Source organism: Lepus europaeus, chromosome 13, assembly GCF_033115175.1.
Source record: "Lepus europaeus isolate LE1 chromosome 13, mLepTim1.pri, whole genome shotgun sequence".
NCBI lineage: Eukaryota > Metazoa > Chordata > Mammalia > Lagomorpha > Leporidae > Lepus > Lepus europaeus.
Window position 1 is genome coordinate 12,564,563 of NC_084839.1, and position 20,855 is coordinate 12,585,417.

The following is a 20,855-nucleotide window of genomic DNA, read 5'->3' on the forward strand; positions in this document are numbered from 1 at the left end:
CCCAGCTCTAGCCAATGAGGCCATTTGGGGAGTGAACCAACGGATGGATGATCAGTCTCTCTCTCTTTCTGCCTCTATCTCTCTGTAACTCTACTTTTCAAATAAATAAATAAATCTTAAATAAATTTTAAAAATAAGAATAAAATAAAGCCTACTATGAAATGACAAGATATATGACACAAAAAAAGAAAAAAAAATATGATTCTATTGTTAATTTTGGTGTGATATGAACTAAAGTTCTAAATTCATCATCATATATGTGGATATTCCCGTATGAGATACATACGTGTCTCATAAAAAAGGCTGCATGTATTACTCATTTATCAATAAATGTCAGAATTAAATATGAGAAGCCTCTCTTGAAAAAAGAAAAGCACTGAAATAAATCTCCACAGCTTTGGATTAGGCATAGATTTCTAGGATATAGTATCAAAGCATAAAGAATAAAACATCTTCAAAAGATATATTTGAAAGCCAGAATGACAGAAAGAAAAAGGGAGACACACACACACACATACACATACACACAGAGAGAGAGAGAAAGAGAGAGACTGACAGACAGATAAACCAACCTTCCATCATCTCGTCACTCCCCAAACAGCCACAACAACTAGGGCTGGGGTAGGCCAAAGCTTGAGCCATCGTCTGCTATCTCCCAGATACATTAGCAAAAAGCTGGATCAGAAATGTGGAATAGCTGGGACTTAAACCAGGTACTATAACATGCAGTTGCTTAACTCATTGTGCCATTGTCCAAATCAGAAAATATTAAACGGTACGTCAGTAACATCTAGAACTTCTGCACTTCAAAAGCCATCATTAAGAAAAAAGAAGTTACATATTGACAAAAAAGTAATTTCAAATCATAAATGCTCTAAAAGAATTGTATTCTGGGGGCCAGCACTGTGGTGTAGTAGGTTAAGCCTCCACCTGCAGTACTGGCACCCCATATGGGCATCAGTTCGAGTTCCAGTTGCTTCACTTCTGATCCAGCTCTCTGCTAATACCCTAGCAAAGCAATGGAGGATGGCCCAAGAGTTTGGGCCCCCACACCCATGTGGGAGACCTGGAAGAAGCTCCTCGCTCCTGGCTTCGGATCAGCCCAGCTGGCCATTGGAGGTGAACCAGTGGATGGAAGACTTCTCTCTCTGTCTCTCCCTCTCACTCTGTAACTCTGACTCTCAAATAAATAATCTTAAAAAAAATTGTACTCTGATATCTAAAAAAAAAGCAAAATAAAATTTACAGCTCAATAAGAAGACAAATAACCTAGTTTAAGCAAATTGGCAAAACATCTGAATAGCCATTTCACCAAAGATAGTATATGACCAATAAAAACACAAAAAGGTGCTCATCATTAATGGTTACCTGGGAAATGAATATCAAAACCACAGTGAGATAGCACAAATATAAGAATGGCTTTAATAAAAAAGACAAAGCCAGTCAAAATGCTAGTAAACAAATAATTGGGTTCCTGCCTCCCACATCAGGGACCTGGATTGCATTCCCAACTACAAGCTGTGGCCCTAGACCAGTCCTGGTCATTCAGGCATTTGGAGAGTGAATCAGCAGATGGTAGGTCTCTTTCTCTGTTTCTCAAACAAACAGATTTAAAACCAGCTAACAGGGGCCTGTGCTGTGACGCAGTAAGTTAATCCTCTGCCTGCGGTGCCGGCATCCCATATGGGCACCGGTTCAAGTCCCAGCTGCTCCTCTTCCAATCCAGCTCCCTGCTATGGCCTGGGAAAGCGGTGGAAGATGGCCCAAGTGCTTGGGCCCCTACACCCGCATGGGAGACTGGGAAGAAGTTCCTGGCTCCTGGCTTCGGACCAGAGTAGCTCTGGCTGTTGCGGCCATTTAGGGAGTGAACCAGTGAAAGGAAGACATTCTCTCTGTTTCTCCCTTTCACTGTCTATAACTGTATCTCTCAAATAAATAAATAAAATCTTTAAAAAAATTTTTTTAAACCCAGCTAATAAAAAGCATTAGCTACGATGTGGAAAAATTGGAACTTTAATACATGATTGACGGGAATGGAAAGATGGGAATGAAAAATATGCAGGCACTTTGTGAAATGGCTTGGCAGTCTCCTCAAGTGTAGATATAAAAATGCCGTGCGACAAGGTAATTTTACTCCTTGGGGCCGGCACTGTGGTATAGTAATTTAAGACTCAGCCTTTGGAGCCGGCATCACACATGGGCTCTGGCTCAAGACCAGGCTGCTCCACTTCGGATCCAGCTTCCTGCCTATGGCCTGGAAAAGCAGTGGAAGATGGCCCAAGTGCTTGGGTCCCTGTACCCACATGGGAGACCCAGAAGAAGCTCCTAGTTCCTGGCTTTGGATTGGCCAAGCTCCAGCAACAGCAGTCATTTGGGCAGCAAACCAATGGATGGAAGATATTTCTCTCTCTCTCTCTCTCCTCGCCATCCCTCTCCCTCTCCCTCTCTCTCTCTTTCTCTGTAACTCTGCCTCTCAAATAAATTAATAAAGCTTTTTTTAAAAAAGGAAATCAAAACATAGTTCCATACAAAGACTTATACAAGAATGTTCATAGGAACAATATTCATAACAACAAAGAAGTGGAAACAATCCAAATATCCCTTAATTGGTGAGTAGAAAAAGAAAATGCTGGCTATCATATTGAAATAGAACTGCCATTTTGCTCACGTTTATTTAAATATTTCTAAACAATCTGTACTTACAAATTCAAGGGAGCTCTATGCCTAAACCATGCTCAAGTCTTAAGCATTAATTAGTCCAGTCATATAAATCTCTATCTACTTAAAATGCTCGTAACAAGTTTTCCCACAGTGAAAATCATTTTTTAATGGGAATCTTGTATATAACCCATTTCTATTTCTAATTAGATTTATCTGGGGAAAACACCATTGGCTAAATGATATAACTAATACAAGGCTAACAAAATGTTAATAGGCTCTAAGTGGTAGAATACTGCTTCACCTAAAATACATAATAACTAAACATTAATAGGAAACTACAAATGTGTAATTTTGGTATTCACAAAGGATGTGCTTTGTTCTATTGATAAACAAAGGGAAAACAGCAATATCCTCAAATTTGTAGGATGCACTTGTACTGCTGTAAGTGTTGCTGCATAGCAATTACATCTCTACTTTGCTTGGATATATAAATAAAATCATTATGTTCACAACGGAAGTAATGAAAGTCTTAAGCATTAAGCAGATTACACACAAAGTCAGCTCTCATTTATGAGTCATAATTTAATGTGGCTATTACATCCACTGTTAATGTGTAACACACGGCATTATATCTGAGCACTATATTTTAATCTAATAACAGCAGCTATAACATCCTGAAATGTGCTTCATGAATAAAAGTCATAATGCATTCATTGAGCATTAGAATTAGCTTTTCATGAGATCTAGATCCATTACGTCTGGCTGGAACAGAGTAAATGAAGACAGGAAAGCTTTTAAGGAAGAGTGGTGGAGAGCAACCAGCAAAAGATAGTCATTTCACAAGAATTCCTTTTCCCTGCAAAGTGGGACAGGTGGAGGATGGCTGGTGGCTTGCTTCTCTTCCTGACAGATTTTAAGGGAGCAGCATGTGCCCACTTACAGTATCACCGCTGGCCTGCTCTACAGAAGAGTCCACCACGTGGCCAGGCTGGCGCTTTCTAATTCAGGCTGACATTTTGTAATTCTAGGAAGCAGACAATAGGAAACTCAATAATCATAAAGGTTTTCGCTGGATTTCATAAAGGATAAAGACTCAGAGCAAGCTCACGGAGCTGAGCTCAGCAGAAAGGCACTGACTACAAATTGACACAACCCTTATATTAGCTAAATCATAACAGGATCTCAGTAGCCTCCATAGTAGACATTGATGAGCTTAACAGAAAACTCATTATATTCTTAGGCTAAACTCTACTCCCAGATTATTTCTACCATAGACTAACCATCATGAAATGGCCTTTCCAAATGAGCTTATGAAACCTTTACTAGGTATTCACCATTACAGAAAGGCTTTGAAGGGAGGATAAACAAAAACAACTTAGCTCAGCTATCCCACAGGATCACAGCACACCACAGAGTGCTGAAACAGAATGAGATGAAAACAGAGAGAGCAAACAGAACTCAAGGAAAACTTACAAGGAAACACATCGAAAGGGTAAGAAAGATTACGGAGCACAAAACAAGAAGAGAGAAGACTGCAAGAATACTTGTGCACCACAGGTGGAGAGTGTCTACTCAGAGAATGCTGAGAAGTTCCCAACTGTGACACAGCACACGTTTGGAAGGCATGGCCAGAGATGACGCTGGACAGACAGGTAGAAGGATGTGCCTGGACACTGCAGAGGGATGACAGCCAAATCTTGGGATAAAGAAGATCTTGTAAAAACTAGGAAGTCTTTAATTGGACCCTGAAAGACAATTATTCCTAACACAAAGTACACTTAGAGACTGCTGGTTACTATTAGAACTGCTCTGAATCCCATGGAGAAAACATCAGAGGATTTAATGTGTTTTCACATTCAATGAGGAAAAATCTAATCATTACTAATCAGAACAAACACAAGTCAAAAAACCCAAAGATGGTGGCACTGTGGCACTGCAGGTTACACTGTGCTCCCACATCCTGTGTCTGCTGATGTGCATGCTGGGAAGCAGCAAATGATGACTCAAGTGCTTAAGCCCCTGACATCCATGTAGAAGAACCAGACAGAGTTCCTGGCTCCCAAATTCAAAGGCTGGCTCAACCACAGTTGCAGCAAGCATTTGGGGAGTGAAACAGTGGATGGAAGATTCTCTCTGTCTCTCTATCTCTCTCCTCTTCCTCCTCCTCCTCCCCTCCCCCTCCCCCCTCCTCCTATGTCTCCTCCCCAGTCTCTCTTGTTAACTCTGCTGCCTCTTAAATAAAAACAAACTTTTAAAAAATACATGCCAAAGACATAATATATCCACACCACACTAGACCCTGCAAAAAGCCATGGCTTCCACTTGAAGGGAAAGCAATAATAAAAAACCCACTCAGCAGTGGTGGTGGCCAAATATAAGCCTCCACCAAATATGGGGTCTTCTAGAACTATGATCTCCAGTCTGGTAAGGTAGCAGTAGCCTAACGTGAATTTTCAAATTTAATTTAATTTAAATTCAACAAAACTAAAAGTTGGATTGCTTACTTGTGTGAACCTTACTTCAAGTGCTCAGCAGTTACATGTGACTAGTGGCCAGCATGCCAGACAGTGCAGGTTATTGCTCATTGCTGTCCTTGAGCCATCACTGCAGGATGGCTATGCAAAACTCCAAAAAGGCAACAAGTCACATAACAAATCTCTCTGAAGTTCTCTAATCATTTGGCACCAAAATGGGGGTACACATGTATATTCAATGTATGTTCATCAAATTGAATTTTAATATAAAAGAAAAATCTGTGCAAATAGAGCAGTTACACATATTCTACTCTGGGAAAAAGCGATCTTTGCCCCAATTCCATGCACAGATTCCACAAAACAAACTATGTATCAGAGGTAAAAGTCCTAGACAGCACATGAGTACTGATGAGTTTTCAAGAAGGATACACCTAATATAAAACAAAATTAAAAATTTTGATGAGAGTGTTGAGAGACTTGGAAGAAATCTGGCCATGTCCTATCTTGATCTAGTGATAATTCATGAATGTGTTACAGTAACATTACTCTGGATACTTGTGCACTTCTCTACACGAATGTTGTATTTCACAGACAAAAAACCTGCTGAGAAAATCAATCTCAACACACATCAACAAAGCCCCTCACACACGAGGTACAGTGATCCCCTCTCACTCCACACATGACCACCTTCCAAACTCTTCTCTCTCTCTTCTAAACTTACCTCTTGTAGTGATTTACTCATTAACGGCGAAACACTGACAGTTTCCCCTCCTTCAGGATGGATCTGAAAATTTACTCTTTGATAAAGAATCTGAAACAAGAACAGGCTATATATTACAAGGAGTTGTGTTTTAAAATTTGCCTCTTCTCTATATATAGATTTGAAATTTTAGTAGAACTATTTTGAAAAAATAATCACAATGAACAGTTTTTGTTAACAGGCTGTCTTCAGCACTTCATGAACATCTGCATAAGCATGCCACAGTTTCAGAAGTGGGAATCAACTATGAAAAGCCTAGCATGCAAAGGAATGAATGCCAAGGAGACGAAAACGTGAACTCCAGAATCTCCTCATAGATTTCAGTGTTTCTCAAGAGGCCCCCTGCTCTGTGTAGATCAACTCTGGGACTTTTAGGAAATACAGCCGCTCCCCGAGCAAAGCCTACCTCCAAAAGGCTCAGTTTCCAAAAGACAGCTAAAAGAATAGCTCTACCACTGGCTTTCCCTTCTGTGGTTTCTCACCTGTCTTAACTTACTCCAATATATTCAATAATTTATTCCCTAATATTAATTTCTGTTCTACTCAAACCAGTCTTACACCTTTCTTCCTTATGGTAGTCAATCAACAACACTATTTTATAGTCTAATATTATTGAATACCTTTCATATAAGTAATAACTCATTTTTCCTATGAATAAAAATTCTCCTATCATTAAGAATAGAATGACCACACATCCGAGCTCTAAACACTGAACAAAATGCACTTCAAACACCTTGGGATTTATTTTAGTGGGAGCGCTTACTTCTGTTTGCAGAGAGCTGCCAGCTGCCAAAAGAAGTTCAATGCTGCTAGGAGGGCAGTGTGTCAAAGCAAAAGCCATGAGCTCTTGGCGGGTAGCCAAGTCCTGGTAACCTTCTGACTGTCCTAATTGGCTGCACACATCCCAGCTTTTAGGATAACCTGCAAAATTGGCAGGAAAAACAAAACAAAACGAAAGTTAAACTAAAATGAAATTTGCAAGAATATTCAATCTAACATGATAACTGCAAGGGCTTCCTGCTCAAGACCTATGGCACCAGAGCAAAGGCACAGTCACTAGTGACACATTCTTATATAAGCACAAAGGCACAAGCGTCAAAGATGGAAAAGAAAGATGAGGCTGCTTTACTATCCAGAAAGCTCAGGATCACTTCAGACAACTGTTTCTAACAAACCCTGTTAAATCTCAGATTAATTGGCAATGAATACATATGATCGACTGAGCTTTGCTGCTGAGTGAAAAGGTGGCTGGCCAAATCTCTAAGATTTGAAGGTATGTCCAAACTGCTACATAGCACTTGCGTGGGTTTGAGAAAGCGCCAGTTTTCACACTTTCTTTACTACTACAAAGAGACAATAATAATAACACCTTACTCTTTGGCTGTTGAAAGGATTAAGTAACATTTGTATTGAAAAACAAGTTCTAAGCAGAGAAGTGCTAGAAAAAAAAAAAAAAAAACAGACATCATGATAGATGCCCTCCCATAATCACTCACTTTGTAGAAGACCAGAGACATCCAAGGGCACTGCTGAAAACAGAATCAGCCCTGACTCCCAGCAGATTTTTCCCCCATACAATGTCATATCCTGAATTTTTAAAATACATTTTTACTTTTATTGGAAGGAGTTCCAGCTTGAAAGCAGGTCTTTTTTTCTAAACAAAAAGCCCTGGATCCAGAATAATTTCTCGAAACAAATGAAAGTTTATTCACATACAATGCTTATAGGAATAAAACTATCACAAAGCTCTCTATAATTTTTATTAGTACAGCAATGTTTTATAGAAACCATAATTATTCTGAACTTGACATTATAAAAGCACTTGGTTAATATTACAGAATATTATACAGCTTTTTATGACAACAGTTTTCTAACACTGAGGTTGTAAAGTGTTGAGTTGTTTTTTAGAGTTTTAAATGTTCTCATAGGGGCCAATATTGATATGCAGTGGATTATACATACAAATCTACACAAAATATTAGTATATAGCTCCCAAGGTTATTGTGAAATGTAGCACTGTGTTTCAAAACTCACTATTAGGGTAAGGATGGAGGATAGTGGATAAATGATATGTTTCAGCTTTCATACTTTCAGGCATAAACACAGAAAGTAGACTACATAGTACAGAGCCCACAGTAAGATGACATCACTTCAGTCACACTAGGGAATGTGTTCCTTAAATTAGAAATTATTCCACAGTAACATCTACTTTCAGAGACTTGAATTTAAATTTCAATATGGAAAATTTTAGAGTTGGAAACTATATCCCAAATTCTCAACATGAGGTTAAAAAAGAACTACTTTTTTTATCAAATAATACAAATGCTGACTGTATAGTCACGAAATGTAGATACTCCAAAAAGTTGTAAAAAATGCATGAAATGGCATTAGAATATTTTACATAAAACTGTTCTAAAAATTGAGAACTTCTGAATTGGAAATGGAAGATAACCAAAATCTCAGCTAAAATATAACGTCTGAGCTCAATTAAAAAATATTAATAAATAAGCATACATATTTGTCAGTGCACATAAATCTAACTCAAGCCAAAATGTGGCTGGCTTACCAATCAGGCCAACTAACTTTAGAACAGAATGTTTCCATTACTCATCCTGCACAAAGGATGCCACTAAGTGTGAAGTTGTCTACTCACCTGCAGCCATCAGCTCCTGACAATGCATATTGGCTGCTTTGTAGTCATGGAAACGAAGGGCCTGCTCTACTAAAAGGATGAGAACCTGTCCACGCCTTTCTTCTGGGTCTTCACCTGTAAGCATATGCAAATGACTTCATGATTATGGCAGCACCAGTTTATAAAGTAGCTCATTAACACTGTCTTTCAAATGAATTCAGAAATAAAACAGAGATTAGATTGATTTTAAAATGATTAGAGGATAAGAGGTCACTGCAATTTCGCCCTTTCAATCTACTTATGAAGCATGGAATTAGCCCTCAGTCTCTTAAGAGATCAAGGATTAATATCAGGTCCCAATTAACATTTCCAAAACAGAAAGTTCAAAATTAGAGTGATCCACAGCCCTCCAGAGCAGTGTTGGCACTATTGAGGTAATAGAGAACAAACCCATGCTTTCTACAGAAATCAGGTTATTAAAGGGTTCAGGAGATAGTGACGAGGAAATTAAGTGAAAGGATGTAGGTAAAGAAGCAATAATATGCCTCATCTTAAAAATGCAAATAGAATATAAGGAACTATATTTAGGAACTAGAATATAAGTGTTATCCAGAACAATGATAAAGACTATCCCCCTTGAACAAACTCTAGATGGGTTCCTCTGAGTTCAATGAGGCTCTAACCTTGGGCATGTCCTTGAATCCAAGGTTAGCAATAATTCCGTTTAGTCAGTGTAGCCATAACCCTCAACCCTCCAAGTAGGGAATCACCCTTGAATGTGACCAAATTTCCCATCCCCCAGTGGTCACCCTGGATTGCACTCAGCAAGAACTCTACATACTGTAAAGATCAGTTTAGCCAGAATCTCTCCCCTTACTCTTGATAATATTAACAATTCATCCTCCTCTTCCCCTTGACAATAAATTCCCACTTTTCCTGTGGTATTCAGAATTGAACCTTTTAAGTGGGATGCCATTAGGCTGAGACAGCTTTATAAACTGAGCTGGGTTCCTACTTAAGGAAACCTCAGTGCAAACAGTAAAATGAAACTTAAGCATAACTAATTGGAAATATTCCACTAATTACCAGTTGGATCAGAAACCACCACCTAACCTATAACTAGGGGTCGGGCAGACAGACACACTACTGACAGGGGGAAACATTACTGACTAGGGGAAAGGCTACAAGACCCTCTTCTAGGGTGGAACCACGGACCTTGCTCTCGACCCAGAGACATTTAAGACCACACACTCTTCAGTCTAACTGGTGGTTAAAGTATCCTGATAATATGGTAGCTCAGCCAAGCAGAAGAGGTCCAGTTTACAGCCGCATGCACAGAGAACCCAAAAGTATTCAACTCCCCAGAAATCAGTCACAAATGCCAATCATGACTATCACAACCACTTCCCCAGTCAATACCCTTAAACTTTAGGGATTAAAAAAAAAAAAGCCCTAAACCAGGAAGAAAGGAGGTTATGCTTCCACTCAACTGACGTGTTCCTCTCTTGGAAGGTACTTTAATAAGCTTTGCTCTAGGATCTTTGCTCCAGGATCTCTCTTAACTGTAATTCGTTACTAGGTCAGTGAAAAAGAAGGCAAGCTGGTAGCTGCTGGTGACATAAGGACTTTCCACTTTAACCAATCAAAGATTTTATTTGTGTTGCTTTCACAAACAGAAGGAGCTCCCATCTGCTGGTTTACTCTCCAAATGCCTGCGATGACGAGGGGCAAATCCCAGAGCTTAGAGCCAAGAACTCTATCCAGTTCTCCCACTTTGGTGACAGAAACCCAGTACCTTGAGCCATCATCCCACTGTCTCTCAGATCTGCATTAACAGGAAGCTGTAGAGACAAGGGCTGTAAAAACCCAGGCACTTCCATGTGGGATGTGGTTGTCTAAACCACTAGACCAAATTCCTGCCCCAAAGAAGTGGCTTTGAATGCAGGCTTAAATACTATAATCCAGGGATAAAAAGAGAATAGAGAACTCCTATCTACTGGATCACTCCCCAAATGCCCATTTAGGTCAGATCTGGGCCAGGCTGAATTCAGGGGCCAAGAACTCAGCACAGGTTTCCCACGTAGGCAGTACAGACCAACCACTTGAGCCACCACTTGTTACCTCCCAGGGTATACATTAGGTAGAAGCAAGAATTGCAAGTGGAGCTTGAACCATGCACTCTGTTACTGTGTACGGGTGTCCCAAGCAGCATCTCAACCATGGGGGACAAACATCTGCCCAACCTTATCTTTGATGAAACTGTGCTAAGCTGTAAAATAGTTTCCATATTAAATCTTGTGAAACAGAATGTGGCCAAGATGAGATGGTCCCAAATAACAGAATTAAAATGCTATTCTGCAGGACTGAAGAATATTCTTCACATTTAAAAACTCATACAGAACCACTGCTATTTCTGCTACTATTTAAACATGTCACATAGATAAAAGGGAAATTTATCCCAGTAGATGAATGGGAAATGTAGAGAGCATCTCAGAAAAACTTTCTTAGCAAGATCCTTATGAAATTCTTCCCTGATGAGCAAAATCCTATTTTTTTTTAAGATTATTTATTTATTTATTTGAAAAGAGTGCAGACAGTGAGTGAGAGAGACAGCAAGGTCTTCCATTTGATGGTTCACCCCCAAATGGCCACAACGGCCAGAGCTACACCGATCTGAAGCCAGGAACCAGGTGCCTCTTCCTGGTCTCCCATGCAGGTGCAGGGGCCCAAGCACCTGGGCCATCCTCCACGGCCTTCCCCGGCCACAGCAGAGAGCTGGACTGGAAGAGGAGCCACCGGGACTAGAACCCGGTGCCCATATGGGATGCCGGCGCCGTGGCTCACTTGGTTAATCCTCCGGCTGCACCTCAGGTTGGAGTGCCTGGGTTGGACTCCCCCCTTGTGGCTCTTGAATCCAACTTCCTACTAATGCAGACCTCAGGAGGCAGTGCCTCCCACGCGGCAGATCTAGGTTTGGACTCAGCTTTGGCTCCACGCCGGCCCTGTCAGTCCCAGGCATTTGGGGGAGAGAACCAGCGGATGGGGGAGGTCTCCCAGCCAACTAAAGAGTGGGTAACCTGCAATTTTCTCATTAACAGGGAGGGCCAGGGAGGATGCCCCCAGACTGCTAACATTCGGTCAGCTCAAGGGTGAACAAGACAGCCATGGTGCTCCACTCCAGGAGGTTAAACAAGTCCCAGCAGGAACTTTTCCGAGTGTAAGCTCGCAATACGCAATGTTTCCCTGTTTCAGCACTGGATGAGGGTTTGAGAAGTCCATGCAGAGGGTCGTGTGTTCAGGGCAGGCGTACCGGCGCTGCAGTCCCAGCTGTCCTTCAGACTCCACCTCCGCGCACCCTGGAAGGCAGCGCTGGCCCCGGGGGCAGGCGGGTGAACTAGAAGATGCAGCGTTTTACTACGGAAAGTACCGCTCCGCACCTCTGGCGGTGCTACTCTGTGCACATCCCGGAATTTCGAGGTCGGGTGCGGGGAGGGGTTCTGGGGCCATGCTCTCTCCACCTAGCTCAGCTACGGAGCGGAGCAGGGCTTAGAAGGGGCGTGCCTCCTCCAGGAAGCCCCCCGGGCATCCATGGGGCTGGTGCAGTCGCGTGATCCGCAGGAGAGCTCTCAGGCCTCGCCGCCTTCTCCCTGAAACCCCCCACCCAAACGACCTAACGGCCCCTTCCCCGCTCGTTCCAGGGCGAACCGCTCAGCCGTGTCCGCATAGCGGGGCGCGCTCGGCGGCAGCGGAGTCTGGGCCCGGGCCGCAGCCGCTAAGGGACGAGGCCTGCGGGGAGAGCGCCACGTGCAGGCCGGACACGCGCACGGGGCGCCGCGGCACGAAGGCCCAAGGGTCCTGGTTCCTCGGGGCCGGGTGCCGCTCCCGTCCCGCTGCGGGAGCTCAGCCACACGACGCAGCAAAATCCTTTTATATGCAAAAACCCACTAGGTTGTCTCATAACTTGTTGAGTAAAGAAAGGGAACATTATCAAAGACATAATTCTATGAGCAGATACCATCAAATTACAAGAGGACATTGGGGAAACTGTGCAAGACATTGGCATAGGCAGAGATTTATTGGCAAAGGCCCCAGATGAAGAGGCAATCAAAGTTTAAATTGACAAATAGGAATATATAAAATTGAGGAGCTTCTGCACTGTAAAAGAAACACTCAGGAAAGTGAAGAGGCAACAGACAGAATGGGAGGATATACTTGCAAACTACACAACTGATAAAGGGTTAACATACAGAATCTATAAAGAGCTCAAGAAATTCAACAACAAAAACAATCCAGTTAAGAAATAGGAAAAGGAGGCTGGCGCAGTGGCATAGTGGCCAAAGCTGCCTCCTGCAGTGCCGGCATCCCATATGGGTGCTGGTTCTAGTCCTGGCTGCTCCTCTTCTGATACAGCTCTCTGTTATGGTCTGGGAAAACAGTAGAAGATAGTCTAAGTCCTTGGGCCCCTGCACCCACATGGGAGACCTGGAAGAAGTTTCAGGGTACTGGCTTCAGATCAGCCCAGCTCTAGTTATTACAGCCTCTTGGGGAGTGAAACTGTGGATGTCTGTCTGTCTTTCTCTCTCTGCCTCTGCCTCTCTGTAACTCTCCTGTTCAAATAAATCAATCTTTAAACAAAACAAAAGAAATGGGCAAAAGACTTGAACAGGCATTTTTCAAGAGAAGAAATTCAAATGGCCAGAAGACACCTGAAAAAAGTGCTTAGGATCACTAGCCATCGGGGAAATGACAATAAAAACCACAATGAGGTTTCATCTCCAGTTGGATGAATCTTTCTCATGCAGAAATCAACAAACAACCAATGCAGGTGAGGATGTGGGGAAAAAGGTACCCTAATCCACTGTTGGTGGCAATGTAAACTGATGCAGCCACTGTAGAAGACAGTATGGAGACAGCTCAGAAATCTGAATATAGACCTACCATATGATCCAGCAATCCCACTCCTGGGAATTTATCCAAACGAAAAGAAATCAGAATCTGAAAGACTTATCTGTACCACCATGTGTACTGCAGCACAATTCATAACAGCTAAGATATGGAATCAATCCAGATGTCCATATACTGTTTACTGGATAAAGAAATTGGGTATATATACACTATGGAGTACTACTTAGCTGTAAAAAAAAAAAAATAAAAAATGAAATCCTGTCTTTGTAACAAGACAGATGCAATTAGAAACCATTATATTAGTGAAATATGCCAGTCTCAAAAGACAGATATGTTTTCCCTGATCTGAGGTAACTAACAGAGTACCTAAAATGTAATGTATTGGAGTGAAATGGACATTTGAGATTGTTTACAGCACTTGTTTCTTCCATTAAGGAACGGTGCTTTTTTTTTTTCCATCATACTATTTGGTGAACTCTTTTACTTAATGTGGGGTTAACTTTACAATCATTAAGTAATTAGATCTTTGTGAAAATTAAGAGTAGGAAGAAGGATTGTTGGAGTATGGGCAGGAGGAGGGGTAGGATTGGAAGTATCACTATTTTCCTAAATGTGTATAGATGAAATTATATAATTTAAATAAAATTTTTTAAAAAGGGGGGAATCATTCCCATTTTCCAGATGCACAAATAAAAGTGGAATCAATCTAATGCTACATCAAATTATCCTTCCAGTTGTCCACTATGTCTTACAATTGATAACTGACCCCAATCACAATCTGTTGCAATTCCAAAGATAAAGATACTAATGTTGGAGGGAAGGCAAGTCTCACTTTTCCTAAATCTGTATATATGAAATACATGAAACTTGGATAACTTAAATTTTTTTAAAAAGATACTAATGTTAGGCTTTCCATCAAATTAGAAGAAATATTGACATAAAAACTTATTAAAACTAGAGACCCTGAGAATAAGAGTCCTACAAATTAGTATTTTGAAAGATTAACATGTGTTTACACTAAATATACTATAAGAGTCAGAAATGTAAACTAGTCCCCCTTTATCTTTGAGCCTATAATAAGTGCCTCAGAATAATAAAACTTCAAACCACTGCTTATGAAAGAAAATGATTCTTGTAGAGATCAGCATAAGCAGAAATACAAAGGAAAAAGATTTAGAAGACTCTGGTAAGCAGAATAATGTGAGCCAAAAAAACATAAAACATAGTGAAAAAGCTTTTCCTGAAAGCCATGGTCTTCTATTTAACCTTGCTCAGCAAAATATTTAACTTCTCTGTTACTGCCTTTATTATCACCCAACCAAATGGTAACTGCAGTTTTTTTAATAAATGGTTCAGATTCAAAAATGTAAAAGTAGGGGCTGGCACTGTGGTACAGCAGATTAAAGCCCCATCCTGCAGCGCCAGCATCCCATATGGGTGCCCATTTGAGTCCCAGCTGTTCCTCTTCTGAGCCTACTTCCTGCTTATGCACCCGGGAAAGCAGCAGAATACAGCACAAGTCCTTGGGCCCATCCATCCGTGTGGAAGACCCCAAAGAAGCTCCTGGCTTCAGATTGGCTCAGCTCCACCTGTTATGGTCATTTGGGGACTGAACCAAGGGATAGAAGACCTCTCGCTCTGTCTCTGTCTGTCTCTCAAATAAATAAAATAAATCTTTAAAAAAATGTAAAACCAAAGTTGAATACTGACTGTGAGTTAGTAAGGCTTCCTTTCTCATTATAGCTGATAAGCCTGACTCTGTTCCAGATTTCACAACCGCTTCCTTCATGGCATTCTGAATAAACCTGACTTCAGAAGCTCAAAACAGGTACACATATTTTAACAGGCCAAACTTTCTAGAAACAACCCATCCTTTTGAAACCTGTAAGGTTACATCTGAGGTTCACTTAGGGTTACCAGTTTAGCTTTTTTTTTAATTTTCTCTCTCAAAGACTTACCTGCAACCCTCAGCAACTCTGCAAGGCTCAAGAGCTTGCTGGATTGTTTGTAGCACGTGGGGGACTGGGAAATACACTCCTTAATTAGGCTGATCCGATCAGAGCACAGTCGTACTACAAAAGGAAGACACGATACAGTCTCGTTAGCAGGGATATTAAAACAAACAAACAAAAAAGGTGTCCTGATCTTCCTACTATCAGACAAAGGAACAAAATAAAAAGTGCCTTTGTCACCAGATCAATAAAAATTAAATAAAAGGCACATTTATAACACATAAAAATTTTAAATAAGCAACGCACAACATGGATTGCTTCTTCCTAATCAACTTTCTAAAGTACATCAAATGAAATATCATTTTGACACTGGAGAAATGTTACCTTTTCAAGTACAGTGTTCAGACATAGGGAAAATTCTTCTTCATTTAATTGTACTTCCTGTTATACCAGTTCCACACCTCACCCTCCAAAACCATTCCATGCTCAAAATATCCACTTGCTATCTCCACCATATCGTACTAGTTTGAAAGGTAGGAGTCTTCAAAGTGCTCACTGTTCTATTTACTAACTTTTCTCTAAAAATAAGCCTAATCCTCTCACATAAGCTAACTATCAGAAAAATAAATAAAATACATCACATTAAAACAATTTGTACTAAGAAAAAAAAGAAAATATTTTAATTGAAGGATATATCATGTGTATTCTAGCAATAAATGGTATTCATTTGGAGATGTCAAACTTTCAGAGCATGATGTTGCCTGAGAATCTGGCCCCCAAAAACAGTAATAATGCTGATGTTAAATTAATATGAATGCTGTCCTAGGTCCTGTGTGAAGTGCTTTCTGTATAATAATCCTACAAAGAGACATCTCACAAGACAGGTACTACTATTATCCTCAATGGAGGAAAATAAGGTACAGATAGGGTAACTGCTTTGGCGAGAGTTACTGAAAAAAGTGATGAGACCAGAATTCAACCTAACTCCCTACATTGTTCATACCTTCAGTGTTCTATCCATTCCTAAATCCATGGCTGTTTCTGACAAATTCTGTTTTTTCAAAGGTTCTTGTAGGCTGGTAAGAGAAGGCAGTTGGTGGCATCTCTTTAGAACATGCCTTATACCTCTAAGTTAATTCTGAAGTAAAAAGGTTGCAAATATAGTACAAAGCACTCCTCAATAATTCTTACCAGGATTAACCATGTATTAATAATTTACTCTGTTCACAGAAATACATGTGCAATCATACAAGGATGGCTTTATTCCTCCTTCAATGAGAGGCTTTCAAAAAGTTCATGGAAAATTGAATGAAAAGATGTTTGTTTTGATGTAGAAAAAATTTTAAACTCATGCAGTGTTTTCATAATATACATTACCCATGGGCTTTTTTAAAACTCTCTCAATAAACAACACACACAAACACACACACACAAATATACATAAATATCTATTCTAGGTTCTTTATTACTAAATATTTCAGTGTGTATTTCCTAAAGTTAGGCCTTTAATTAGAATGGCTCTTTATAAAACTACTGGTACAATCATCCTAGCGTGGCCTTTATTACAAATGTAAGGTATATGTAGTCTTTTGTTTCCTTCACAATCACAATAGCCAACATATATGTCTGAAGACAGCCTCCGTAGACTATATTACTGTTCTCAGTTATCCATTGCAATTATTTGTATCTCAAGTACCCAACTCACTGACATTAGGCTTATCCCCATGAGCTTTAGGAGCAGTGAATCTAAGTGATATAAGTGACATATGCCACTTCTGAGCAAGCTGTTAAGTGGCACCATGGGATTGCAACATTGATCTCTGCCCTCTGCTATGGGGATGCTTCATACAGTGGTGCTGTGCTGAGCAAGAACTAAGATCGATATGACATGCCACTGAGATTTTTAAGTTTTCTGCATAGTACAGTCTAGCAAAAATGAGACATTATAATTCCAACTTTTTCATAAATTAATCAAAAAGGGTAAGGTGCTGCTTCTCAATATCTGCTACTATATTATGAGTTCTTTCCCTTGGATTAAATTACATAGAAGTCTGACACATACTTTTTACATGTCTCTAATTTGATTTTCAAAGCAACACTTCATCATGATTCTATATAGGTAAAAACCTGGGATTTTCATCACTGATGACAAACTTGCATTCTTCTTAGAGAAGATTTGGCTTTCATAACTAGTAAGTTCGCTTCCCTTCTATAACCACTATCATCCTGCCTCAATAAAATCAAGGTAGAAATTGAAACCAGACATAGCAACGCATCATCATTTTCTTAAACTTCCACTTAATGTTTATGAATGTTTAATGGAACACTCATGTGGGCTCATCCTGTGAGGCCCACACTGTAGGGATGGTAGGGAGACAGCATTCTTCAACAAGAAGCACCGGAGACAAGTTTCAGTAAACATGTCTGTTTATTAACAATCAGGCACAAGTTTTTATGAGGCAGGCAGAGGGGATGTAGCTAGTTCAAGGCAACACTAATTCTTTGGATAAAGCCAATACTGGCGCCTCTACAGTTCTCCAATCAGCTTGAAGGTCATGTTGCCTATGTAGCCTTCCAGGTGGTTATGGGACCAGCCACATCTGGGAGCTGTTTACCTGACTGACAATTACAAGGCCCTTCAACAGGAAGTGAGGGTGGGAGGAAATGTGCCTGGGGTTCCTGCCACCTACCAGCAGTCAGGTCATGTGTGGCTCAGTGTGCTGAACCCCCGACTAGGGTGCCAGGAGGCATGGTGTGCCATGCCCACTTAACCTCCTGCATGGGCTATGCAGGCAGTCTCCCAGCCAGGCACAGGATCACCCAAACACTTAAGTTTATTATTCTGCCACCTTGTTAACCTGAGCAAAGTATAGAACTGGTAACATAAGTATGTTACATAAATTTAGAGACTGGGATGCAGACTGCAATTATCATATTCAATTCCCTCTCAAAGAACTTTTACTCTCCCTCCCTTATGTTAGCAAAGTATTGTCTACCATTTTCTAACTCAGGGCCTTGAACCAGACTACCTGGGTTTAAATCCAAGCTCCATCTCTAACTAGCCATGTGCTATGGTTGGACATGGTTTGAGCGTGTTTCCCAAAGGTTCAAGTGTTGAAATTTAATTCCTAATATGAGTTGTTCACTAAGAAAATGGAAACTTAATCTCACAACAGTCTTTAAGAACTGACTGGGATTAGAATAGATATCAGAGTGGAGCCCTCCTGACTGAATGCTGCTGGCTTTAGACGAGGGAGAGAAATCAAGATACAGGTGCACCCTGTCTCTTGCCATATCATATTCCCCTTCCCCAGGACTCTGACAGCAATCCGATGAGGGCCTTGATTTTCCAAAACTGTAAGCTGAATAAACTTACTTTGTGTATAAAGCTGGCCAGCCTCAGATTTTTTTGTTTCAGTAATACAAAATGGACTGATATACCAGGTGATCCCAAGGAAGTTACCTTCTCTGTGCCTGGATTTCACCATCTGAGAACTGCTAATAGTAATACTTACTACCTCATGGGTTTTTTTGAGGATTAATGAATACATATAAAGTACACTTAGGATATAAAATTCAAATGTTAGCTTCTGTAATTAATATCACTACTGACACCTTCACAGAAATTTTTATGAAGTACGGAGTCCTCTAATAAAACTCTCAAATTTTCAGGATGTATGGGGAATGTTTTATTATTATCCCCATACTAGAAAGGTGAAATACAAAGACACTGTTGCCATCCATCACCCAGCTCAAAGTGGCTGAGCCAGAACTGAAACGCATGAAGGAGACGTGGTGTTTCCTTAAAGCCAAAAAGGGTGTTTTATTTGATTGATTACTTCAACTCCCAGAATACAGTAGGTGCATAAATTAGTGTTTTCTCAATGGAAGGACAAGAGGAGATTCTGAAGATGGAGGGAAAGAATCAGAGGGAGAATGAGAAAACAATGGAGAAAAAGGAAGGAGGGAAGTGAGCCAGCAGAGGCTCAGCCCAGACTCCTCCACTGGGAAGACATCTCTAAATACAACAGCAGGAATGACAGCTGACACTTCTGTAGCCGTAGCTATACCCCAGGCTCTGCAGGCATATAGGCTTACTTTTTATAAAGCAATCCTACAAGATGTTTATTAGCATTCCTATTTGTTAAATGAAGAAACTCAAACGCAAAGAAATGTTAAGAAGTTTGCCCACAGTTATTCAGTAGGCAGGAGTAGCTCCAGGCTAGTCATAACCTCATTGTTACAAGTCTAGAACACTGACTTACTCTATTATGGAAATATGTAGAATAGATGAAATATCAAAAAACTGCTCACTTGAATATTAAGAAAAATTTATACAAATACCCAAATTATAGGAAAAGTATATACATACAAGCATAAATAAAACCTCTCACAGAGATTAATTCATAGGGAATCATTTTTACATGCTATTTCTGTCCTTGCTTTTTTGTTTTTGTTATTACCTCCTTAATTAAAATGTAGCTAACACTACTAGCTTTCACCTTATAAATAATAGCAACTTTTACAATGTGAGCAAAGAAAACTTCACAACAAAGCAAATCTGACAAAATAAACTATTGTTTGCAGACTACAATAAAAATACTTGTACCATAAATTTCTAATAACAAGTGATTTTATTTGTCTGTATTGCTGATTAAAAAAAAAATAGCGGTTGAAATCTAAATTGTATCCTTGGGAGAAACACAACACACAGTATACAAAGGCAATATTGCAATTCCACATCCAGAAGGCTGTCTGATAGTCCTTCTAATAGGAAACTCCAAATCAGTATTCCAAGAGGGAAAGCCATGAAGGCATGGAAAAAGTCTTTCTTAAAACGTTCCTTAGCCAGAAAAAATCTCAGAAGCTACAGCAGGGGAACAGATCTAGTTGTAGACATGCAAACCCAACAGCTGATATACAAATATTACCAGCAAAAACAACGCAAATAAATTACCACAGAAAATCAAGGTCCAGGGTTTGCATAAAATGTTAAGCCACCACCTGTGACACTACCATCCCATAGGAGCACAGGTTCAAGTCCCAGATGCTACACTTTCAACCCAGCTCCCAGACACTGCACCCAAGAAACCAGCAGAAGATGGCTCAAGTACTTGGGTCCCTGCCACCCTTGTGGGAGACCCAGATGGAGTTCTTTACTCCTGGTTTCAGCCTGGCCCAGCCCCAGTCATTGTGGCCATTTAGGAAGTGAAACAACAGCTGGAAGATCAATCAATCACTTTTTTTTCTCTCTGTGTCTCTCCCTTTCTCTGTCAATCTGCCTGTCAAATAAATATTTCTCAAAAATCAGTATATATTAATTTTTAATATAAAAATTAAACCAATTTAATATTTCAAACTTCAATAGTACTTGAGGGACTATAAAAATTATTTTATATCAATCTGCTAGAATTACATAAATAGCCAAAATACACACAAGTGTGTTCTGGATTATCCCCTGACTAAAAACA

At 40.2% G+C, this 20,855-nt stretch overlaps 1 protein-coding gene across 1 annotated transcript in view; it reads right to left on the minus strand.

Moving 5' to 3' along the window:
* Positions 1-20,855, minus strand: part of NBAS (NBAS subunit of NRZ tethering complex) — a 427,776-nt gene that overhangs the window by 190,676 nt on the left and 216,245 nt on the right. The window contains exons 32-35 of the mRNA XM_062208974.1: positions 15,391-15,504; positions 8,549-8,662; positions 6,659-6,816; positions 5,857-5,946 (exon numbers count right to left, since the gene is read on the minus strand). Coding sequence (XP_062064958.1) covers positions 5,857-5,946; positions 6,659-6,816; positions 8,549-8,662; positions 15,391-15,504 — 476 coding nt within the window. The remainder of the gene's footprint in view (positions 1-5,856; positions 5,947-6,658; positions 6,817-8,548; positions 8,663-15,390; positions 15,505-20,855) is intronic.